This window comes from Meles meles, chromosome 10, assembly GCF_922984935.1.
Source record: "Meles meles chromosome 10, mMelMel3.1 paternal haplotype, whole genome shotgun sequence".
In the NCBI taxonomy this organism is placed as follows: Eukaryota; Metazoa; Chordata; class Mammalia; order Carnivora; family Mustelidae; genus Meles; species Meles meles.
The window spans coordinates 56,263,517-56,283,150 of NC_060075.1; the positions used below are offsets into that span (position 1 = coordinate 56,263,517).

The 19,634-nt window shown below is 39.3% G+C and overlaps 1 protein-coding gene across 1 annotated transcript; it reads left to right on the forward strand.

Annotated features, from left to right (window-relative positions):
* The first annotated feature begins 274 nt into the window (after window positions 1-274).
* On the forward strand, window positions 275-19,169 carry POLR1F (RNA polymerase I subunit F). Its single transcript, XM_046020032.1, has 4 exons — window positions 275-543; window positions 13,720-13,861; window positions 17,255-17,463; window positions 18,538-19,169. The coding sequence occupies exons 1-4, from the start codon at window positions 290-292 to the stop codon at window positions 18,932-18,934; spliced, it is 1,002 nt and encodes a 333-aa protein (XP_045875988.1). The 5' UTR covers window positions 275-289; the 3' UTR covers window positions 18,935-19,169.
* The last annotated feature ends 465 nt before the right edge of the window (window positions 19,170-19,634 follow it).

A 19,634-nucleotide genomic window follows, 5' to 3' on the forward strand; every position in this document is an offset into this window, starting at 1 on the left:
AGAGGACGTTAGCGAAAATAAAAGCTTGCCCGCCTTAAAGAGAGGACATGGTGGCTGCTCTTCCTTCCAGCATGCTCAATACATAAGCACAGGCTCCTCCTAGCTCTTCCAGTCTTCTCAAGTGCGGAAAAGTTGCTGCCCTCTGCTGGTCAGATGTACGTAATGCAACTTAAGGAGAGAAATGTCCTAGGGGCGTGCCAGCTGGTGGATGACGTAGAAAGCCGGCGTCCTGAGATAGCCAGTTACCCCTGCGTCAGCTGTGCTCGCCGCGGGAAAGCTGACAAGCCGCATGGCTGCGGGTTGTTCAGAGGCTCCGCCGCCAAAGGCGGCCTCGGAGGGGCCGGTGGTGGGACAGGCCGGCGTCTTGCCTTGCCTGGAGCTGCCGACTTATGCTGCCGCTTGTGCGCTGGTGAGTAGCCGCTACTCTTGCCTGGTGGCGGGCCCGCACCGAAGACACGTCGCACTGTCGCCGCGCTACCTTAACCGGAAACGCACCGGTATCCGGGAACAGCTAGATGCGGAGCTCCTGCGCTATTCCGAGAGGTACCAGTCTCAGTCTTTTCCTCCGCCGAGCGGACAACGCCGTAAAGCAGCCTGCCACCCCTTCTTTCAGGCACAGGGGGGCGGCGGGAAGAGGTGCTGATGGCGTAGCAGAAAAGGGGTGAATAGGAAAGAACGCGCCGGCCACCTGGAGCTTAGGCTGGAGGCGTTCTGGAGTCTTCATCCGACCCAGAAGGCCCATATCTCCCTAGTTGGGATCTGTCCGGGGTCCATTTCGCAGGCAAGAAGGGAAACGCAAAGGTGATGTGGATTGTGTCGGTGGAGCCGGTGGAGAAGCTTGTAGAACTGGCGTGTAGGGGTAAGAATAGACCAGGGGTCTAGAGACCCGGTAGGCCCAGTTCTGTGTGTTTTCCCATTTGACATTGGAAGTTTCGGATACAGTACTTGAATAGTCTCTCATTCCGTAGAAAATTGCGCATAAAGCATTAGTACGGTCGTTTATTTGTAAGCTGTGAAAGAGTTTCTGTTGTTTATTTTGGCTCTGGTACTTTCGCTGGGTTCTTTTGTCTTGGACCTGATCATGGATGAGGAAAGTACACATTTTGTTTTGTTTTGGTTTAAAAAAACAGTTTAATTAGTCTAACTGGCCTGGCCGTTGGGTTTGAGGGTGAAAAAAACTTTGTGGTCCATTTAAGTTAATATATTCAGAAAAAACTTGGAGTTACAAAAGTGGAGGGTCAGAGGGAGGGAGCATGTGTACTTTAATACTATAGTAGACTGCTTTGCCTCAAAAGCAAGTGTTCTAAAACTAGGACGAGTGGAATCTCTAGCGATTTCTTATTGCTCTTCAGGAATTTCATGACCTCCCCTCTGGGAAATTTGCAGTCTGTTTTATTGGGCAAAGTATCGAAAGTGTTCACTTTCTCAAGGGATACTGAGAAGGTTGAGAATCAAACAAGTCTAGAATGTACAGCTTACTCCAAGCACCAACACACTGGTTGTGCGCCTATTTTGGATACCAGGGTCTTGGGATTAAGAACAAACAAAATCCCTGTTTCAAGAAACTGTAACCTCTAATAAAGATAGAAATGTAAGCCAGATAAGTCCAATAAAGTGTTAAAATATGACAAATCTAAGGTAAATTACATTAAGAGGAAGAGAGGTGAATTTGATATTAGACCTTTGAGAACAACTTAATAGAAGGGTTCTTTGAGATGGTAGTATTTAAGGCAAAAAAAAGTGTGGCATAAACAAATGGATAGCAGATATAAAATAGACTGCTTTGGCCAGAGGATTGTAAGTACTATGTAACTGGAGCAAGGTTTATGTTAGGGGAAAGATACTGCATGCATTTGGAGAGGAGGGCAAAGCAGAGGTGGAGGGGTGGAGGCAGTGGCAACTCAGGATGGACATTTTCTTTTTCCTTCCTGTCTGCCAGGTTTGTTTTTTGTTTTTTGTTTTTTTTCCCTTTTTCTGTTTGCTTAAGCAGGCTTAGCACGTCATCCTCTTGTTGCCCTCCAACTCTGAAATTTGGTGGCTCTGGAGAGAGTAGTACATAGGTGGTCTCTGGAACAATCAGATACACAGTTTAAGAAACCACACTTGGTAACATTAGCTGGTGGCTTAAGGAGAGTGAGACTGGAGACGTGGAGACCAATTAAGGATTGTTACAGTCCAAGAGAAGATGACTAGAGTATGGATTTGAGAGATTTAAGGATATAAAAATGGTCGTAAAATCTGGAAAGAGGCAGTGTTTGAAGTATTTTACCTCTTTGGAACCAGTCAGTACCTCTGCTTGACATGCTAGGGGGAAGCCACTTGGAGTGTCTCGTCAGAGCCATTACACCAGAGATATAAGGAACTGATTAAATGATAATTTCTGTAACTGAATGGGACAGTGTGGCCATGTGGAGCAGGTTGCACTATGAACAGATGAGGACTCCTCTCCCCGGACTCCTGTTACCACATTGGGGCATCCCACTAACCCTGTGTGGTAAAGACTGACTTACTCAGTGCAAATAAAGCAGCACACATCGAACTATGCATTTCTAATTAGGGACCACTCATTGAACATTATCAAGATATGTAATGTCAGTCAACCATTTATCCTGTATAGAGACTTTGGGTCCATCCTGTAGAATCAGGAGGACTTACTTCACTTCAAGAAATGAGGAAAAGGGAGTGTTGGGAGGTGGAAGAGGGACAATAAAGTATCCCTGAAACTGAGAAGGCACTTTGAGATTGGAGAACGAAGTGGGGGACTCCATACAGTTGACACTGAGTTTCATTCTGGGTAATTTACAGTGGGTGGGGGGCGGGGGGATTGGGCAGGTGATGATCCGGGCAGCCACATAGCTATGCTCCACAGTGCTGGACCCTAGTTTACATTTATAGAGTGGGAAGGGATGTGCAGAGGGCATTGTAGTGAGGTCAGAGGTCTAACCTTAGCAGACTTCATGGGGCCACATGTCCTCCAGAAGAAGAGGGAAGAAAGTATGTTACCCCTACTGGTTATCTAAATAACTTTAGGGAAGATCAGAAGGAGCCTTCCCATATTCTGGTCAGGACACTTTAACCTCCAAGGAACCTGGAACCCGTACCCGTGAGGGAGGTCATCACTTGGAAATGAACATGGAGGGCCAAACATGGGGTCAGTATTCCTGCACTCTACCTCCAACGTCTTTATGGCCTGTGTGGTGTGTATGACATGTTTATGTGCCATTGACATGCCATATGACATGACATGTTTATGTGCCATTCTTCTGCGATGACCCTAGAGCCAGATACTGGGAGTTGGGCTGCATAGCTGTGGCAGTAATATAAACAGCAACATGAGGCCAATACACCTTATAAGACAAAATACAGTATAGTTTCTCAGTGACCTGGTACAGAGGTGAGTCATCAACTGAAGGCATCAGCAAAAGTGATCCTTTCCACAAACCCAGCCTTCAAAGCAATTGTTAATTTTAGCATAAGTGATGCCCCAACTGTTAATTCCAATCTTTGTTGTGACTACACATTCTTTTGCACATTATTCTTTTTTCACATTATTCCTGCAACTTTAAAAAATTTATTTTTTACATTAAGATTTTCTCCTGTTTTCCCCTCTTTAAATGAATCTCACTTTAGGACAAATTACTATTTCCCCCCCCTCAACAAAAATGTATTCCCATTTCTCATACTTCCTTACCAAAAACACATATCTTATTTTCTTTACATACACAGTTGCTTCCCTCATTATTTCCACTAGTCTTTTTAAATAATTTATTTTATTTTGAGAGAGACTAGGCCTGTGCCAGAAAGAGGGGCAGAGGGAGAGGGGGAGAGAGAATCCCACGCAATCCCAAGCTCTGAGTACAGAGCCCAACTCAGAGCTCAATCCCATGACCCTGAGATCACCACCTGAGCTGAAATCATGAGTTGAATGCTTAATTGACTGAGCCACCCAGATGCCCCTCTAGTAGTCTTAATGACATTTTTAGAATTTTTTTTTTAAGATTTTATTTACTTACTTGACAGCACAAGTGGGGGGGTGGGAGAGGGAGAAGCAGGCTCCCCACTATGCAAGGAGAGCAGTGAGGGATGCTCCAAGGACCCTGGGATCCTGACCTGAGCCACCCAGGCACCCAACATTTGTTAGAATTCTTAATGCTTAGAAACTTTACTTTCTAGTGAAAACTAAGTAGTATGCAGTATTGTTTACAGGTGTACAGTATAATGATTTCACATTTCTATATGTTACTCAGCTCATCGTAATAAGTGCACTCTTAATCCCCTTTAACTGTTTCACCCATTTCCTCACCCACTTCCCCTCTGGTTGTTGGGTCCCCCAAAAATTGGGTACCCCAATAATGGGTGCGTGATTAAAGGAACGAGACTGATACAAAGGTCAAGCAAAGCTTTATTTCGCGCCAAGCATCAGGAACAGACAGACCGTCAAACAGACTGGTGGGGGTCGCCCCTTACAGAGGACGACCCCTCCCTGCTTTCCAGACTAACTTTCATAGAGCAAAGGCCATGTGGTTGGGCCTGGCCACACACAGGTGGCTAATTGAATTACAATTCACCCCACAGTAGCCATGGAGACTAGCCCATCACCTTGGTAGCTAGGAGACAGTGTGCTCCCCCACTGATTGAATGTCTCCACCTGGCCTTACCCACCCTTGTACTTGGACTTTGTTACCTGGGACTGGTTTCCAGGACTTGCCTCTAAGCAAGTTCCCCTGGGGGGGCAAGGTCAATCCAACTTTTACAACAAAATGACAGTTCACCTGGGGTGGGCTGCTCTGGCTGAATAGGCCCTTACAGGGTAACTATCAGCTTGTTCTTTTTCATTGAGAGTCTGTTTCTTGGCTTGTGACTTTTTTCTTTGCTCATTTGTGTTGTTTCCTAAATTCCACATCTGACCAAATCATAAGGTATTTGTGTTTCTGTGAGTGACTCTTTTCATTTAGTGTTATACCCTGCATTTATCCATGTTGTTGCAAATGGCAAGATTTCATTCTTTTTTTATGGCTAAGTAATATTCCATTGTATGTAGACATATCACTTCTTTATCATTTCATCTGTTAATGGACACTTAGGCTACTTGCATAATTTGGCTTGTAAATAATGCTGTAATAAACATAAGGATGCATATATCTTTTTAAAATTATTGCTTTTGTATTCTTTGGGTAAACACCCGATAGTGGAATTACTAGATCATATGATAATTCTATTTTTTATTTTTAGCAGAACCTCCATACTGCTTTTCTCAGTTGCTGCACCTGTTTGATTTCCAACAAAAGTGCAAAAGGGTTCCCTTTTCTCCACGTTTGCCAACACTTGTTACTTGTATTTTTGATTTTGACCATTGTGACAGGTGTGAGGTGATAGCCCATGTGGTTTTGATTTGCATTTTGCTGATGGTGAGTGATGGTGAGCATCTTTTCTTTTTTTTCTTTTTTTTTTTTTTTTTTTTTAAAGGTGGGAGGCGAAGTTTTTATTTTTTTTAAAGATTTTATTTATTTATTTGACAGATCACAAGTAGGCAGAGAGGCAGGCAGAGAGAGAGGAGGAAGCAGGCTCCCCAGTGAGCAGAGAGCCCGATATGGGGCTCGATCCCAGAACTCTGGGACCATGACCTGAGCCGAAGGCAAAGGCTTTAACCCGCTGAGCCACCCAGGTGCCCCGAGCATCTTTTCATGTATCTGTGGGCCATCGGTATGTCTTTGGAAAAATGTTCATGCTTTTCCCCCATTTTTTAATTGGATTATTTGGGGGTTTTTTTGGTGTTGGCTTATGTAAGTTCTTTATATCTTTTGGGTATGAATTCTTTTTTTTTTTTTTAAGATTTTATTTATTTATTTGACAGAGATCACAGGTAGGCAGAGAGGCAGGCAGAGAGAGAGGAAGGGAAGCAGGCTCCCTGCTGAGCAGAGAGCCCGATGCGGGGCTGGATCCCAGGACCCTGAGATCATGACCTGAGCCGAAGGCAGAGGCTTTAACCCACTGAGCCACCCAGGCGCTCCTTGGGTATGAATTCTTTACCAGATACGTCATTTGCAAATATCATCTCCCATTGGGTAGGTTGTCCTTTAGTTTTGGTGATTGTTTCCTTTGCTATGCAGAAGCTTTCTATTGTGATGTAGTCCTGGTAGTTTATTCTTAGTTTCTCTTGCCTCGGGAGACATAACTAGAAAAAATGTTGCTAGGGTTGATGTCAGAGAAATCACTGTCTATGCTCTGTTCTAGGATTTTTATGGTTTCAAGTCTCACAGTTAGGTCTTCAGTCCATTTTGAGTTTATTTTTGTGTATGGTAAGAAAGTAGTCTAGTTTCATTATTTCACATGTAGTTGTCCAGTTTTCCCAACACCATTTGTTGAAGAGACTTTTTCCCATTGGACATTCTTGGCTCTTTCATTACACACTAATTGAGTTTGTATTCATGGGTTTGTTTCATGGGCTGTTATGTTCCATTGATCTTATATGTCTATTTTGTGCCACTACCATATTGTTTTTATTATTATAACTTTATAGTATAACTTGAAATCTGGGATCGTCATACTTCCGGTTTTGTTCTTTTTCAAGATTGTTTTAGCTATTCGGGGTGTTTTGTGGTTCCTTAGAAATTTTAGGATTATTTGTTCAGGTTCTATGAAAAATTCTGTTAGGATTTTGATAGGGATTGCGTTAAATTTATAGGTTGCTTTGGATACTGTGGGTATTTTGGTTCTTCCAATTCATGAGCATGGAATATCGTTCCATCTGTTTGCATTGTCTTAAGTTTCTTTAAAATTTTAGAGAGACATGGTGGTGGGGGCCAGAAGAAGAAGAGGAGAGAAACTTAAGCAGACTCCATGCTGAGTGTGGAGTGCGATGTGGGGCTCAATATCATGACCCTGAGATCACAACCTAAACTGAAACCAAGACTCAGACACTTCACCAACTGTGCCACCCAGGCACCCTGTCTTCAGTTTTTCATCAGTGTTTTATAGTCTTCAGAGTACAGGTATTTCACCTCCTTAGTTCAGTTCATTCTTTTTTTTTTTTTTTTAAGATTGTATTTTGTTTATTTGAGGGAGAGAGAGAATGAGAGAGAGAACATGAAAGGGGAAAGGTCAGTAGAAGAAGCAGGCTCCCTGGTGAGCTGGGAGCCTGATGTGGGACTCCAGGATCATGACCTGAGCCAAAGGCAGTCGCCCAACCAACTGAGCCACCCAGGCGCCCCCAGTTAAGTTCATTCTTTAGCATTTTACTATTTTTGGTGCATTTGTAAGTGGGATTGTTTTCTTAATTTTTTTGTGGTACATTATTAGCGTATAAAAGTGCAGTGGTGTGGAGGCCCAGAAAAATCAAGGCCATCCCACCTCAGGTTTAGCCTTAGCATAAGTACAGCCATCTCAGACCCCTGTGCCAAGGGCTGAACTTTCCCCTACTTTACTTTAGTTTCTGAAAGCCCCACCCTACTTTAATTCCAGGAAGCCCCACCCTGCTTTAGGAACAGGTACCCATAAATACCCTTGCCTTAGCTAAGCTTGGGGTCCAAGTACCTACTCCACTGCATCGAGTATACTTGGGCCCAAGCTTAAGCATGTCACCTCGGGGTCCAAGTCCCTACTCCTCCGCTGCATTGGGTATACTTGGGCCCAAGCTTAAGCTTGTTGAATAAACCCTCGCGTGATTGCATCGGTGCTTGGCTCCTTGGTGGTCTCTCAGACGCGAAAACTCGGGCACAACAGTGGATTTCTGTATGTTGATTTTGTATGCTGTGACCTTACCAAATTCATGTATCAGTTCTAGTAGTTATTTGGTGGAGTGTTTTCGGCTTTTCTTTCTTTTCTTTTTTTTTTTTTTTTTTTAAAGATTTTATTTATTAGAGAGAGAGAGAGAGAGAGCAGGAGAGGGGAGAGGCAGAGGCGGAGGCAGGGGCGGAGGCAGGGGCGGAGGCAGGGGCGGGAGGGGAAGAGGCATACTCCCTGCTCAGCAGGGAGCCAGACTTGGGGCTGGATCCCAGATCCCTGGGATCATGACCTGAACCAAAGACAGATGCTTAACTAACTGAGCTGCCCAGTCTCTCCAAGTCTTTCAGGTTTTTTTAAATATATAGTATCATGTCATGTACAGTGAATGAAATTTTTGTTTCTTCCTTACCAATTTGGATGCTTTTTGTTTCTTTTCATTGTATGATTGCTGTGGCTGGCACTTCCAGAACTTTGTTGAATAAAAGTGGTGAGAGTGGACATCTTTGTTTTTGTTCCTGTTCTTTGGGGAAAAGCTCTCAGTTTTTCACTATCGAGTATGATGTTAGCTGTGGGGTTTTCATATATGACCTTTATTATGTTGAGGTATGTTCCCTCTAACCTAGATTATTGAGGGTTTTCATCCTGAATGGCTGTAGGACTTTATTAAATGCCTCTTCTACATCATTTGAAATTAGTTCTTTTTGTTTTGTTTTGTTTTGTTTTTTTTTTTTAAGATTATTTATCCAGGGAGCCTGAGTGGCTTAGTCAGTTAAACATCTGCCTTCAGCTCAGGTCATGATCACAGGTCCTGGAATTGTGTCCTGCCTGGGGCTCGCTTCTCAGCAGGGAGTCTACTTCTCCCTTTTTCTCTGCCTGCTGCTTATGCTCTTTCTCTCTCTCAAAAATCAATCAATTAATTAATTACTTTTAAAAACGATTTTATTTATCCATTGAGAGAGACCATGCACATGTGCACAAGCCAGGGGGGCAAAGGGTGAGGGAGAAGCAGACTCCACTCTGCAGGGAGCCCAACTTGGGGCTCCAGCCCAGGACCCTGAGATCATCACCTGAGCCAAAGCAGATATGCCTAACCAACTGATCCACCCAGGTGCCCTGAAATGATACAGTTTTTAATCTGTTTTTGATGTGGTATATCACATTGATTTGCAAGTATTGAACCTTTCTTGCTTCACAGAAAGAAATCCCACTTGTTCGTGGGGATAATTTATTTAAGATATTGATGGATTTATTTTGCTGAGGAATTTTGTATCTATGTTCATCAGAAATATTGGCCTGTGGTTCTTTTTTGTGGTGTCTCTTTTGGTATCAGAATAATGCTGGTTTCGGAATGAATATGGAAACTTTTTTTTTTTTAAACTCTTCTGTTTTTTAGGACACTCTGAAAATAAGTATTAAGTATTTAAACGTGTGGTAGAATTTACCTCTGAAGTCATTTTGCCCTGGACTGTTGTTTTTTGGGCGTTTTTAGGTTATTCAATTTCATTGCTGGTAATCAGTCTGTTCAAATTTTCTGTTTTTTCTTTATTTGGTTTTGGGTGGTTCTAAGTTTCTAGGCAATTAGCCAATTCTTCTAGGTTGTTTAATTTGTTGGTATATAATTTTTAATAATGTCTTAAAATGTTTTGTATTTCTCTGATGGTTATTTCTCCTCTTTCTGATTTTGAGTTTTCTCTTTTGATGAGTATGGCTAAGATTTATCAATTTTGTTAATCTGTGATCTATTTGGAGAATATTCTGTGTGCGTTTGAAAAGAATGTATTTTATGCTTTAGGATGTTATGTTCTGTGTGTATCTGTTAGATCCATCTGTTCCCAATGTGTCATTCAGAGTCACTGTTCTGTTGATTTTTCTGTTTGGGTGATCTATTGATGGAAGTGGTGTATTAAAGTCCTCTACTGTTACATTACTGTTGATTACTTCCTTGTTTGTTATTATGTTTAATGGTGATGAGTTCCTTTAATTTTGTTCATCCGAGAAGTCCTTTCTCTCCTATTCTGAATAATAGCCTTGCTGGATAGAGTATCCTTATGTTTTTTTTTTTGTTTTTGTTTTTTTTTTTTTTTTTTTTTTTTGACTGTATCAAGCCACTCCTTTCTGCTGAAAACTCCACTGAAGCCTTAAGGAGTTTCCTTTATGTAACTGTTTTCTTTTCTCTTGATGCTTTTAAAAACCTCTTTTTATCATTATTTTTTGCTATTTTAATTACTATGTGTCTTGGTGTGGACATCTTTGGGTTGCCTTTGTCTGGAGCCTCTGTGCTTCTAGATCTAAATGTCTAGTTCCTTCCCCAGACTTAGGAAGTTTTCAGCTGTTATTTCTTCAAACAAATTTTCTGCTCCCATTTGTCTCTTTTCCTTCTGGGATCCTCATAATGCAAATGTTAATAAACTTGATAGTGTCCTGAGTTCCTTTAATCCATTTTCATTTTTTTATGATCTGTTTCTTTCTCCTGTTCATCTTGATTGCTTTCCATTACACTGTCCTTGAGGTCGCTGATCCATTCTTCTGCATCCTCCAGCTATGATTTATTTCCTCTAGTGTATCTTTAATTTCACTTTTTGAGTTCTTCATATCTAAATTGTTTCTCTTATGTTTTGTATTTCTTTGTTGAGGGTCTCACTGATATCCTCCACTCTTTCCTCAAATACAGTGATCATCTTTATGATCAGTACTTTCTCTATTAGATATATTACTTATTCCTTCTCATTTTGTCTAATTCTTTGTTAGGAAAGTCATCTGCTCTTGAAAGTAATGCCCTAATAAACAAGAGGTCGTGTAATGCCCTGCAGTGCAGTGTTTCCTATTCACCAGAACCTGGCATTTCAGGGGTGTCTCTTATGTGTGTTGTGTATGCCCTGCTTTTGGGGCTGAGCCATGTTTTCCTTCAGGCTAGTCACCTACAATGGCTCTTTTTGCCTGGGTGGGCAGGGTTTGATCTTTGAGTTGTTAGTAGGCTAGTCTGGGGCCACCCTGGGCTTGGATGGAGCCAGAGCAGTCTTTTGCCAGAGCTGTGTTGGCACCAAAGTCAAGAGTGCTTTCCCTGTGCGGTCACCTGAGAAGTTTCTGTTGGTGGGCTGGGTCTGCAGTTAGACCAGATGTCTGTCCCCAGTCCCACTGCTGGGGCTGCTCTTGCACTGATGTGTGCTGTAATTTTCCCTCTCCCAGGGGCAGGTGTCACTTTAGAGTGGTGCTGGCCCCTATTGAGGCTGCATGCACAGTGCAAGGCTTGCAGCACTACTTTGGATGGGCTTCAGACAAGATCTATAAGGATAACACGGGAGCTGGGTGTGCTACGCACAGTGCCAGCAAGATCTACTACATTGGTCTGCTGTGGGAGAGGAGATGAAGCAGCCTGGGAAAACTCTTTCAGAGGACTGGAGGGAGTGGGTCCACACAAATGTGTGGCTGGGGCATGCTTTAAAAAGCAAGCTAAGGGGGCACCTGGGTGGCTCAGTGGGTTAAGCTCTGCCTTTAGCTCGGGTCATGATCCCAGGGTCCTGGGATCCAGACCTGTGTTGGGCTCCCTGCTCGGCAGGAAGCATGCTTCCCCCTCTCTCTCTGCCTACTTGTGATCTCTGTCTGTCAAATAAATAAAAAAAAAAAAAAAAAAAAGGCAAGCTAGGTGGAGGTTGTAGTGTTGTGGTGGGTCCTGCAGCTGTCCCTGTATTCAGGCTGGGGTGGGTACTGGGGAGGGAAGTGGTGCCCACCAGCTCTTTTGTTCTTGAAGAAATCTCCCAAAGTTCCCTGCCTCTCCAGCCCATACTCTGAGATTATTAAATAAATCTCCTTCCTGTGTACCGTAGGCATTTTTCAAACTGCTGCTTCTGTGCTGTATCTCAGCTGGGTTGTTTGTTGTGCTGTCTCTTTAAGGGCAGGGACTCCGGTTTTTTATCCCCCTCCTATCTCTTAAGGTATTGAGGCTATTGATTTGTAAATCAATATTTATTTTAAAACAAAATAACGTTAATTAAAAACAAGATAAAAAATAAAATAACTTGGAGAAGCCAGGCCCCTCAGGTTTTCAAAGCCAAATGTTACAGGGATTTGTCTTGTCAGTGCAGCCCCCCCAAGCTGGGATGAGGTCTTCTCTCCCCTCTCTGCCCTCAAGGAGTCCCTCCTTCCCCCCCAACTCCCAGGGTCAGTCTCCCTCTCTGGTACAATCTTTCAATAAGCATAAAACATGCTTATGAACAGATCCAAATTTATCCTTTTTTCTGTAATAAGACAAAAGTAGACAAACGTATGTTTAGCAATCAGTATTTTCAGTATTTTATTTGGAAAAAAAAATTTGTATGTCCAAAACTCTGGAATTGTGAATGTGTCTGTTATGACGGTGCGGTGGATTGATGCAGGGGTTTTGAGTTGACAACTCAGAGAACAAATACAGTCTTTCCATTGGTGAAATGCTTTTCTGAATTAGTTCTCGGTAGAGTTTCCTATTTAATCTACCCTTGAATTTGCTACTTCTTTCCTGGAAATTTTAATGTATACTGAAATGATGCAAACATGACTTGATGCTGATATGTTATATGTGTGTGTATGTGCGTATATATAAAGTATATATTTACACACATACACATTTAGATACATGTGTATATATAAAGTGTGTATATGTATGTGTGTATATATACACACACACACACACATATATAGTATTTAGAATTAGATTCTGTGTCCACCTATTTATAAGTCCATTTATTACCTCTTCCAGAGGTCATGTAGACTTCTGGGTTTTTTGTGCCTTGATGACTGTCCTAGTGATGTAGTTCCTGCTTGGGAAAACACATGCTGAAATTAACAGTTGAAAAAAATGCTTTCTGGAGTAAGTCTCAATCTTGAGTTTATGGTCTTGATTTGATAGTTATTAAAGTTCCTTTCCAGTGGTTTCTGGCTGTTTTATTTAAGCAACATCTGTTAGGGATAAATTCTTTCTCTTATGCTATGTGAGTAGTTTTAGAAATTTAGTAGAGTTCGACAAAAATGTTCTGTGCTCTCAAGGATCTTAGAGTAGTGCGTGGAATGCAAATATACACAAATAGTCAATAAAATGAGATTAAGTTCAGTGATGATGCTGTGGCACTGTGTCTTTTAAAGATTTTATTTGTTTGACAGAGAGAGACAAGGAGAAAGGGAACACAACCAGGGAGTCGAAGAGGGAGAAGCAGGCTTCCTGCCGAGGAAGGAGCCCGAAGCAGGGCTTCATCCCAGGACCTGAGCCACCCAGGCGCCCCACCACTGTGTCTTTTAGAGGAGGAGTGATTCAGCCTTGCCTTGGAGAGTCTGGGAAGTTTCCTTGAACAAAGTAGTGGGTATGGTAGTGAAGCTACCAGGTGTACCTCCTTAGTAGTTAAAATTTCTTAAATACTTGGAAATGACATTTAGAAATAGTAGTTGCCCCCAATCCTGTCACACTGTGTAGACTAAAGTGACAAAATCAGGTCTTAATAAGTAAAACTATGTATTTCATTTATTAGCATTTGTATTTGTTACTAACAGTTGCAGTTTGAGAATTTTTCTCCCTTAAGTCATTGGCTTTAATATTCAGAGGCTTCACCTGTGATTCTAATACTTCTCTTACTGTGGGTCATCTAGTGCAGAAATTCAGTTATGGTCGATAATACCAAAATTGCCTTAATTCAGTTATACTCAGAAATTTTTCTTGCAAGTCTTTTTTTTCCTAACATGACTGGAATTCAAATGCATAGCTAATACGTCAGCCTACTGCTCATGTAGAATTGGACCTTTTGTTTCTGGGTACCTATCTTGAATAATCATTTTTAACTTCATCAGTATGTATGAAACCCTTTGGTGAAATTGAATTACTCAAGTTGTTAGGGATTAATCATATGCTGTTGTGTTTTGGCATGTGAGGTTATGTTTAAGAGGTATATAATTTTTGGACTCAGTATATTTAATCAGTATGATAATGGCCTAGTTTAAGAGAAGATTAAATTTTTTTTTCTTTTTTAATAGCCTTTTAGGTGTCCCCATTGCATATGACAACATCAAAGTAGTGGGTGAACTGGGAGATATTTATGATGATCAAGGACACATTCATCTGAACATTGAAGCAGATTTTGTTATTTTCTGTCCTGAACCGGGACAAAAGCTTATGGTATGTATGTATTTATATATATTCTTTTTTCCCCCTTAAGCTTTCTTTATATAATAGTGTAACATGAAAAATTTTAAGAGACTTGGAAAGCAAATGGATTGCTGTTGTTGGTTCCTAAAAACTTTACCATCAATTCAACATTGGTAAGTTTTTAAACTCCATTCTTCTAAAATTCCTTGAATGTGCAGAGAATGTGTCTCAGAATTTATTCTCTTCTTTGGATAGCACCAGAATGATCTTAAGCAGGAAAAAAAAAATAACAATGAAGTTTATTATTTCTTAATTATACACAGATAGTTTCTTTGTAAAGGATTCAAATCATATAATAGTGTATCAAAGAGGAGTTGAAAATTCAGTGTTGTGGGAGCAGGCAGGTAATCAAAGTGAATGAAGGATGAGGTCAGGGCACCTATAATGTGCCATGGCCCTGTGGGGGTGGGTCTTTTAGTTTTTCAGGAGAAGCTGGAAGTACATAGATTGATGTGAAGTTGACTGAACTGTACCCCATTATGCTGTGCACTTGTCTTTCTCGTCTACCAGCACTTCTGTGTGTTTGCACTGTTACATACACATATTTATTTTTTTAATGAAAAATGTTACAGGAACTGCTTAATCATTTAAGAACTACTAACTAACCCTTTATTGCTACTAAAATACAGGTCAAATTTTACTGTCAGAATCTACAAGACATTTTTAATTTTAAAAAGTTTTTCATTAATTAAAGTGGTAGAGTATTGTGGGCCTGCCCAGCTGGGATCCTACAACCAGCTTCCGTAACAGTAGTATGGCTATAGTATAGCTTTTCTTCTCTAATAAAATTGGCAGTAGATTTGTACTTAAAAATTCCCACACATACCTGCTTTGTGTAAGTTACTGTAAATGTACACATGGAAACACTATACAGAAAGTATGAAATAAAAAGAAATCAGTCCTTTTACTTTATTTCCTATAATAAGTTCCAGTCTTTAAATAAATTTGGACAGTTCGTTTTTTTTAAATATGAGTTATAATTTACATACAACAAAATGATCAGTGTGTAGTTCAATCATTTCTGTTAAGAGTATATATACCATTCTATTTTGGAAAGAGCCTCATGCCCTTTCGGGGTCAGTCCTCTTCCAGATACAATCATTGTTCTGAATGCATTTATTATAAAATTAGTTTTACTCATTCTTAAATTTCATGTTAATGGAATTTTCATTACACAGTGTTTGAAAATCTGACCTCTTTTGCTCAACATGTTTTTGCATTTCATCTATGCTGTTTGGTGTATTGGTAGTTTATTTCTTTTTGTTATTCATGGTATTCGGTTGTATGATTGTATTGTAATTTAATTGCCCGTCTTTATTGATTGACATTTGGGTTGTTTCCAGTACGAAGCTGTTATGAATAAAGCTGTGAATGTACATTTTCATTTCTCCTAAGTCAGAGGGTAGGTGTTTTTTTAACTTTATGAAAAACAGGCTAACGTCCCATTTAGCACTAGCAGTTGTTCTGCATCCTTGACAGCATTTGGTTTTGTCAGTCTTTCAATTTTATTTATGGGCGTATACTATTTTCTCATTATGATTTTAATTTGCATTTCTCCTTTGAGCTCTTTTTCATGTGTTTCAATAAGGGGCCTATTCAAGTAATTTGCCCATTTTTAATTGGGTTTTTGTATTACTGAGGTTGAGTAGTTCTGTTTATAATCTTTCTACAAATCCTTTTCAGATAAATGTATTGTGAATATTTTCCCCCAGTCTGACTTGTCTCTTAACTTGTAATGGTATCATTTCATAAACAAGTTTTTAATATTGAGAGGTCCAATTTGTTTTATTTTTATGGTTACTGCTTTCTGGATCCTATGTAAGAAACTTGCCTACTCCTAGATTGTGAAGATAGTTTCTGTAAGCTTTGTGGGATTTTTTTAGTTTTAGGTTTTCCATTTAGATCTATGACCCATCTTTAATTTTTGTGTGTAGTGTGAAGTAGGCCCTTGAAATCCATTTTCTTATTCATATGGTTATTTAGTTGTTCCAGAAGTCTATATTGAAGTTTACTTTTGTGTTAAATTGATAGACTTTATTCTTTTACAGCAGTTTTAGATTTACAGAAAAAGTGAGTTGAAAATAATAGCTCTCTTCGCTCTCCCCACTCCAGCACACAGTTACTCCTATCACTGACATCTTACGTTAGTGGGATACATTGGTTACAGTTAAGCTGATATCAGTACATTAATTCTAGACTTTTTAAAAAAAGTTTTCTCTGTCATACCTCCTAAAACCCATGGAATGTATAACACAATGACATGTGTCCCCCGTTAACTGTAGTTTATAGAATAATTGGGCACTGCTCTAAAAATTCTGTGTATTTTATTTGTTCATCCCTCTCCTTCCTTCTGTCCTCTGGAAACCTGGCAACTAGTGATCTTTACTGTCTCCATAGTTTACCTTCTCTGGAATTTCATATAGTTGGAATCCTATTGTATGTATAGCCTTTTCAGCTTGCTGCCTCTGACTTAGCAGTATACATTTCTTTTCATGGCTTGATAGGTTTGTTTTGTTTTACTGTTGAATAAGTACTCCAGTGTATAGCTGCACTGAAGTTTGTCCATACCATCCAGCATGTGCCATTGGGAACACCAGACTCTTGATAATGACAGCCAAAGAATTTTCTGTGTTGCTAACATTAAACAAGGCTGTATACATGTTAACGTCAAAGTTTAAAATAGATGATTTTAAAAAAGTATTTCAGATGTTCATTTATGTATGTTACATATGTTGATTCTTAGGGGAAGAAAACTAAGGCTTTTTAAAAAAACTTTGAGCTTAAAATCATATAGCATGTATTTTAAAGCTTCTAAAAATGTTATTGTGATACAGTCAAAGTAGCCCTGCTCAGGATCTACATAGGAAGGGTAAACTGTATTCTGATACATTGTTGAAGTTAAGGAAGAAGCTAAAGAAGGCTCTTTAAGCTTTGAAACTCATAGAACTGTAATATGGCTCCAGTTATAGAAAGCATATGCTTCCTGCTTTGAGGTCTTTTTTCACATTTAGGTTATATCAAAGAGTATTTTCTGCTTGGTTTCAGTATGGTTATAATCTATTCCCCAGGGAATCCTGTAGTGGGAGCTAAGGAGTTTTGTTTTTCCTTCTTTAGGGGTAGGAAAAGTAGTTGTTTATCCAGTTAGTAAGTAATTGTATATCAATTGCCTAAGTTTCGGTTTTCTAAAAACTAGTATTCTAAAATGATGATTTAGTAGAATGTAAATTTTAAAAACTTTTCCTATATCAAATTACACCATATTTTGATGTTTTCTCTTTGAAGATAAGTTTGAAGCTTAAGTTTTCACTTACCTTTTAAAGTCTTTGGATTTCTTGATTTTTTTTTTTTCTTCTTTCTTCCCAGGGTACGGTTAATAAAGTGTCCTCCAGCCACATTGGCTGTTTAGTACATGGGTGTTTCAATGCCTCCATCCCTAAACCTGAGCATATGCCTACTGAACAGTGGCAGAACCTGGAAATAAACGTGGGTGATGAACTAGAATTTGAAGTATTTCGTTTGGACTCAGATGCTGCTGGAGTATTCTGCATTTGGGGAAAATTAAATATCACTAGGTCAGTTCCTAATCAAAGTATTTTAATTTTGATACTTAGTCATTTCTATTTAATTCCGAATAACATAAGCCCCGCATTTAAAATAAATTTTATTAGAAGTTTCATGCTCCTAAACCATAAAATCAATGTAAATAGGAATCTTAAGTGCTATGGCAAAGCACTGAGTATTCTGAAGCTCTACACATCTAGCTAACTCTTCTGTATTTTACCAACTCAGTCTTACTATTTTCTAGTTTAATTTGTTAACAACCAAAAGCTTGATCATATTGCACAGCTCTTAGGCTTTTATTTTTACACAGCTGAAACAAAAAATTTGATTGTCATTAGGCCAGGTAGATAATTTAATTTTTTGGTATTGAAATTCTTGTAAGAACTATTGTCATCTTGAGAATGGAGTGAAGAAGGAAAAACAGCTTTGGGATTATTGCTGGTGTTAATTTTTTTTTTAGATTTTGCCTTGATTATTAAAAGTATGGGTTAATGTTTTAGAACTGCTGTCCAATAGAACTTTCTGTGATGATAGAAATGTGTATTTGTGGAGTATCTTAGTCATATGTAGCTAATATTACTGTATAGGACTCTGCAGATCCAGAGGGTTACTGCATTGATCCTTGTTTTTATTTTAGTGTTAACTCATAACTTTGAAAGTAATATCACTTCAAGCACTGTTAAGAGAAAAAAATGAAATGAGGATTGATAGAATAGATAAACTCCATTAATTTCATAGATAATGGAACTATATTTTATCACTGGTCAGATGTGTGGCTGTTAAGCCACACATAGTATGGTGAGGTTTACTGTAACCAATTTTTTCTAATCCAAACCTAAATTTAGAAGCTGCTTTTGATAAAATTCGTCATTTCTGTATATGAAAACAGTCTGGAAGAAGTACTTTGGAAAAAATTATAACCTTTCTCAGACATTTTAATGGGCTAAGGGATAACAGAATATTAGAAATTTATGCCATACTTTATCTTGTCCTGCTGTCATTTAGAAAAAAAAACTTGGTATATTCTTGATTTCATCTTAACTTTTTGTTTATTGCTCTGTAAATTTTTTCAACTGTTAATTCAGTTTACAGACCAAGTGCTCTGGAGTTTCTGAAGAAATAACAGAAACTGGCCCTGAAGAAATTTTTGAAAAACCTCTCAAGAAGAAAAAGAAAAAGAAGAAAGACCCAGAGTCATATGAAGTGGAAAGTGGTAATAGAGAGCTAGCAGATTATGCAGATGCCACAATGAACAAAAAGACAGACCTGCAGACTGATAATGACCTCTGGAAGGATGAGCCAAAGAAGAAGAGGAAGAAAAAGCACCAAGAAGATCAGGACCAGGATCCTGTTTTCCAAGGCAGTGACTCCAGCGGTTACCAGAGTGACCATAAAAAGAAAAAAAAGAAAAGAAAACACAGTGAGGAAGCTGAATTTACCCCACTTTTGGAACACTCACCTAAAAAGAAAAGGGAAAAGTAATTTTCTTTAATGCATTTTAAATACTCAAGTTTTTAAAGATTTAGATAAAAGATGGATAAATGTGGGAATGGTATGAAATGCTGGTGTATTCTTGTAGTCTCCAAAACAGGAAACATTTGATTAGGAATTTTTGGTGCTTAAATTATTAATGTGATCATTACTGTGGGAAATACCAGTATTATTAAACAACCATTTTATTGTATACAAAATAAAAAGGTAAGAGTTACTCTTTCAAGTCTTAACATTTTCCCAGTTTTTACATTTTAAGTAAAATTATTTCTATACCTGAAGACTGGCAAAAGGACTTTGTAATATAGTGTAATTCATATCATTAAAGAATGACTTGGAGCATTTTTTTTTTTTTTTTTTTCTTTTTAATGGGTTTGACCTTTAGTCATGATTTTTAGATTTTGGCGGCAGGGGGGCGGGGGTGTCATGCCTACTACCGTGTTTCTGGGCTCAAGTTAGAATGGTTTGCCAAAGGAGTTCCTGAAGTCTCCAGAACTCTTAAGAACCATGCCACTATTAACAGCTGACTATTCTTCCCTTCCAGATGGAGGTTGATAGAGAAGGCTGTTTCCTTATACTATTATGCTTTTGCTGTTTGGAGCAGTAGAGTCTGATTAAGACATGATAAATGCTATTTGTCCTAGTGGGAATTTCTCAACTACTTTTTAATGATTAAGACAAAATTTTATTG

Excerpts from the sequence above, each read along its gene's own strand:
- POLR1F (XM_046020032.1), top strand. The coding sequence starts at position 290 with ATGGCTGCGGGTTGTTCAGAGGCTCCGCCGCCAAAGGCGGCCTCGGAG. Across the intron at positions 13,862-17,254 it reads AACCGGGACAAAAGCTTATG|GGTACGGTTAATAAAGTGTC; the intron begins GTATGTATGTAT and ends CTTTCTTCCCAG. Across the intron at positions 17,464-18,537 it reads GGAAAATTAAATATCACTAG|TTTACAGACCAAGTGCTCTG; the intron begins GTCAGTTCCTAA and ends CTGTTAATTCAG.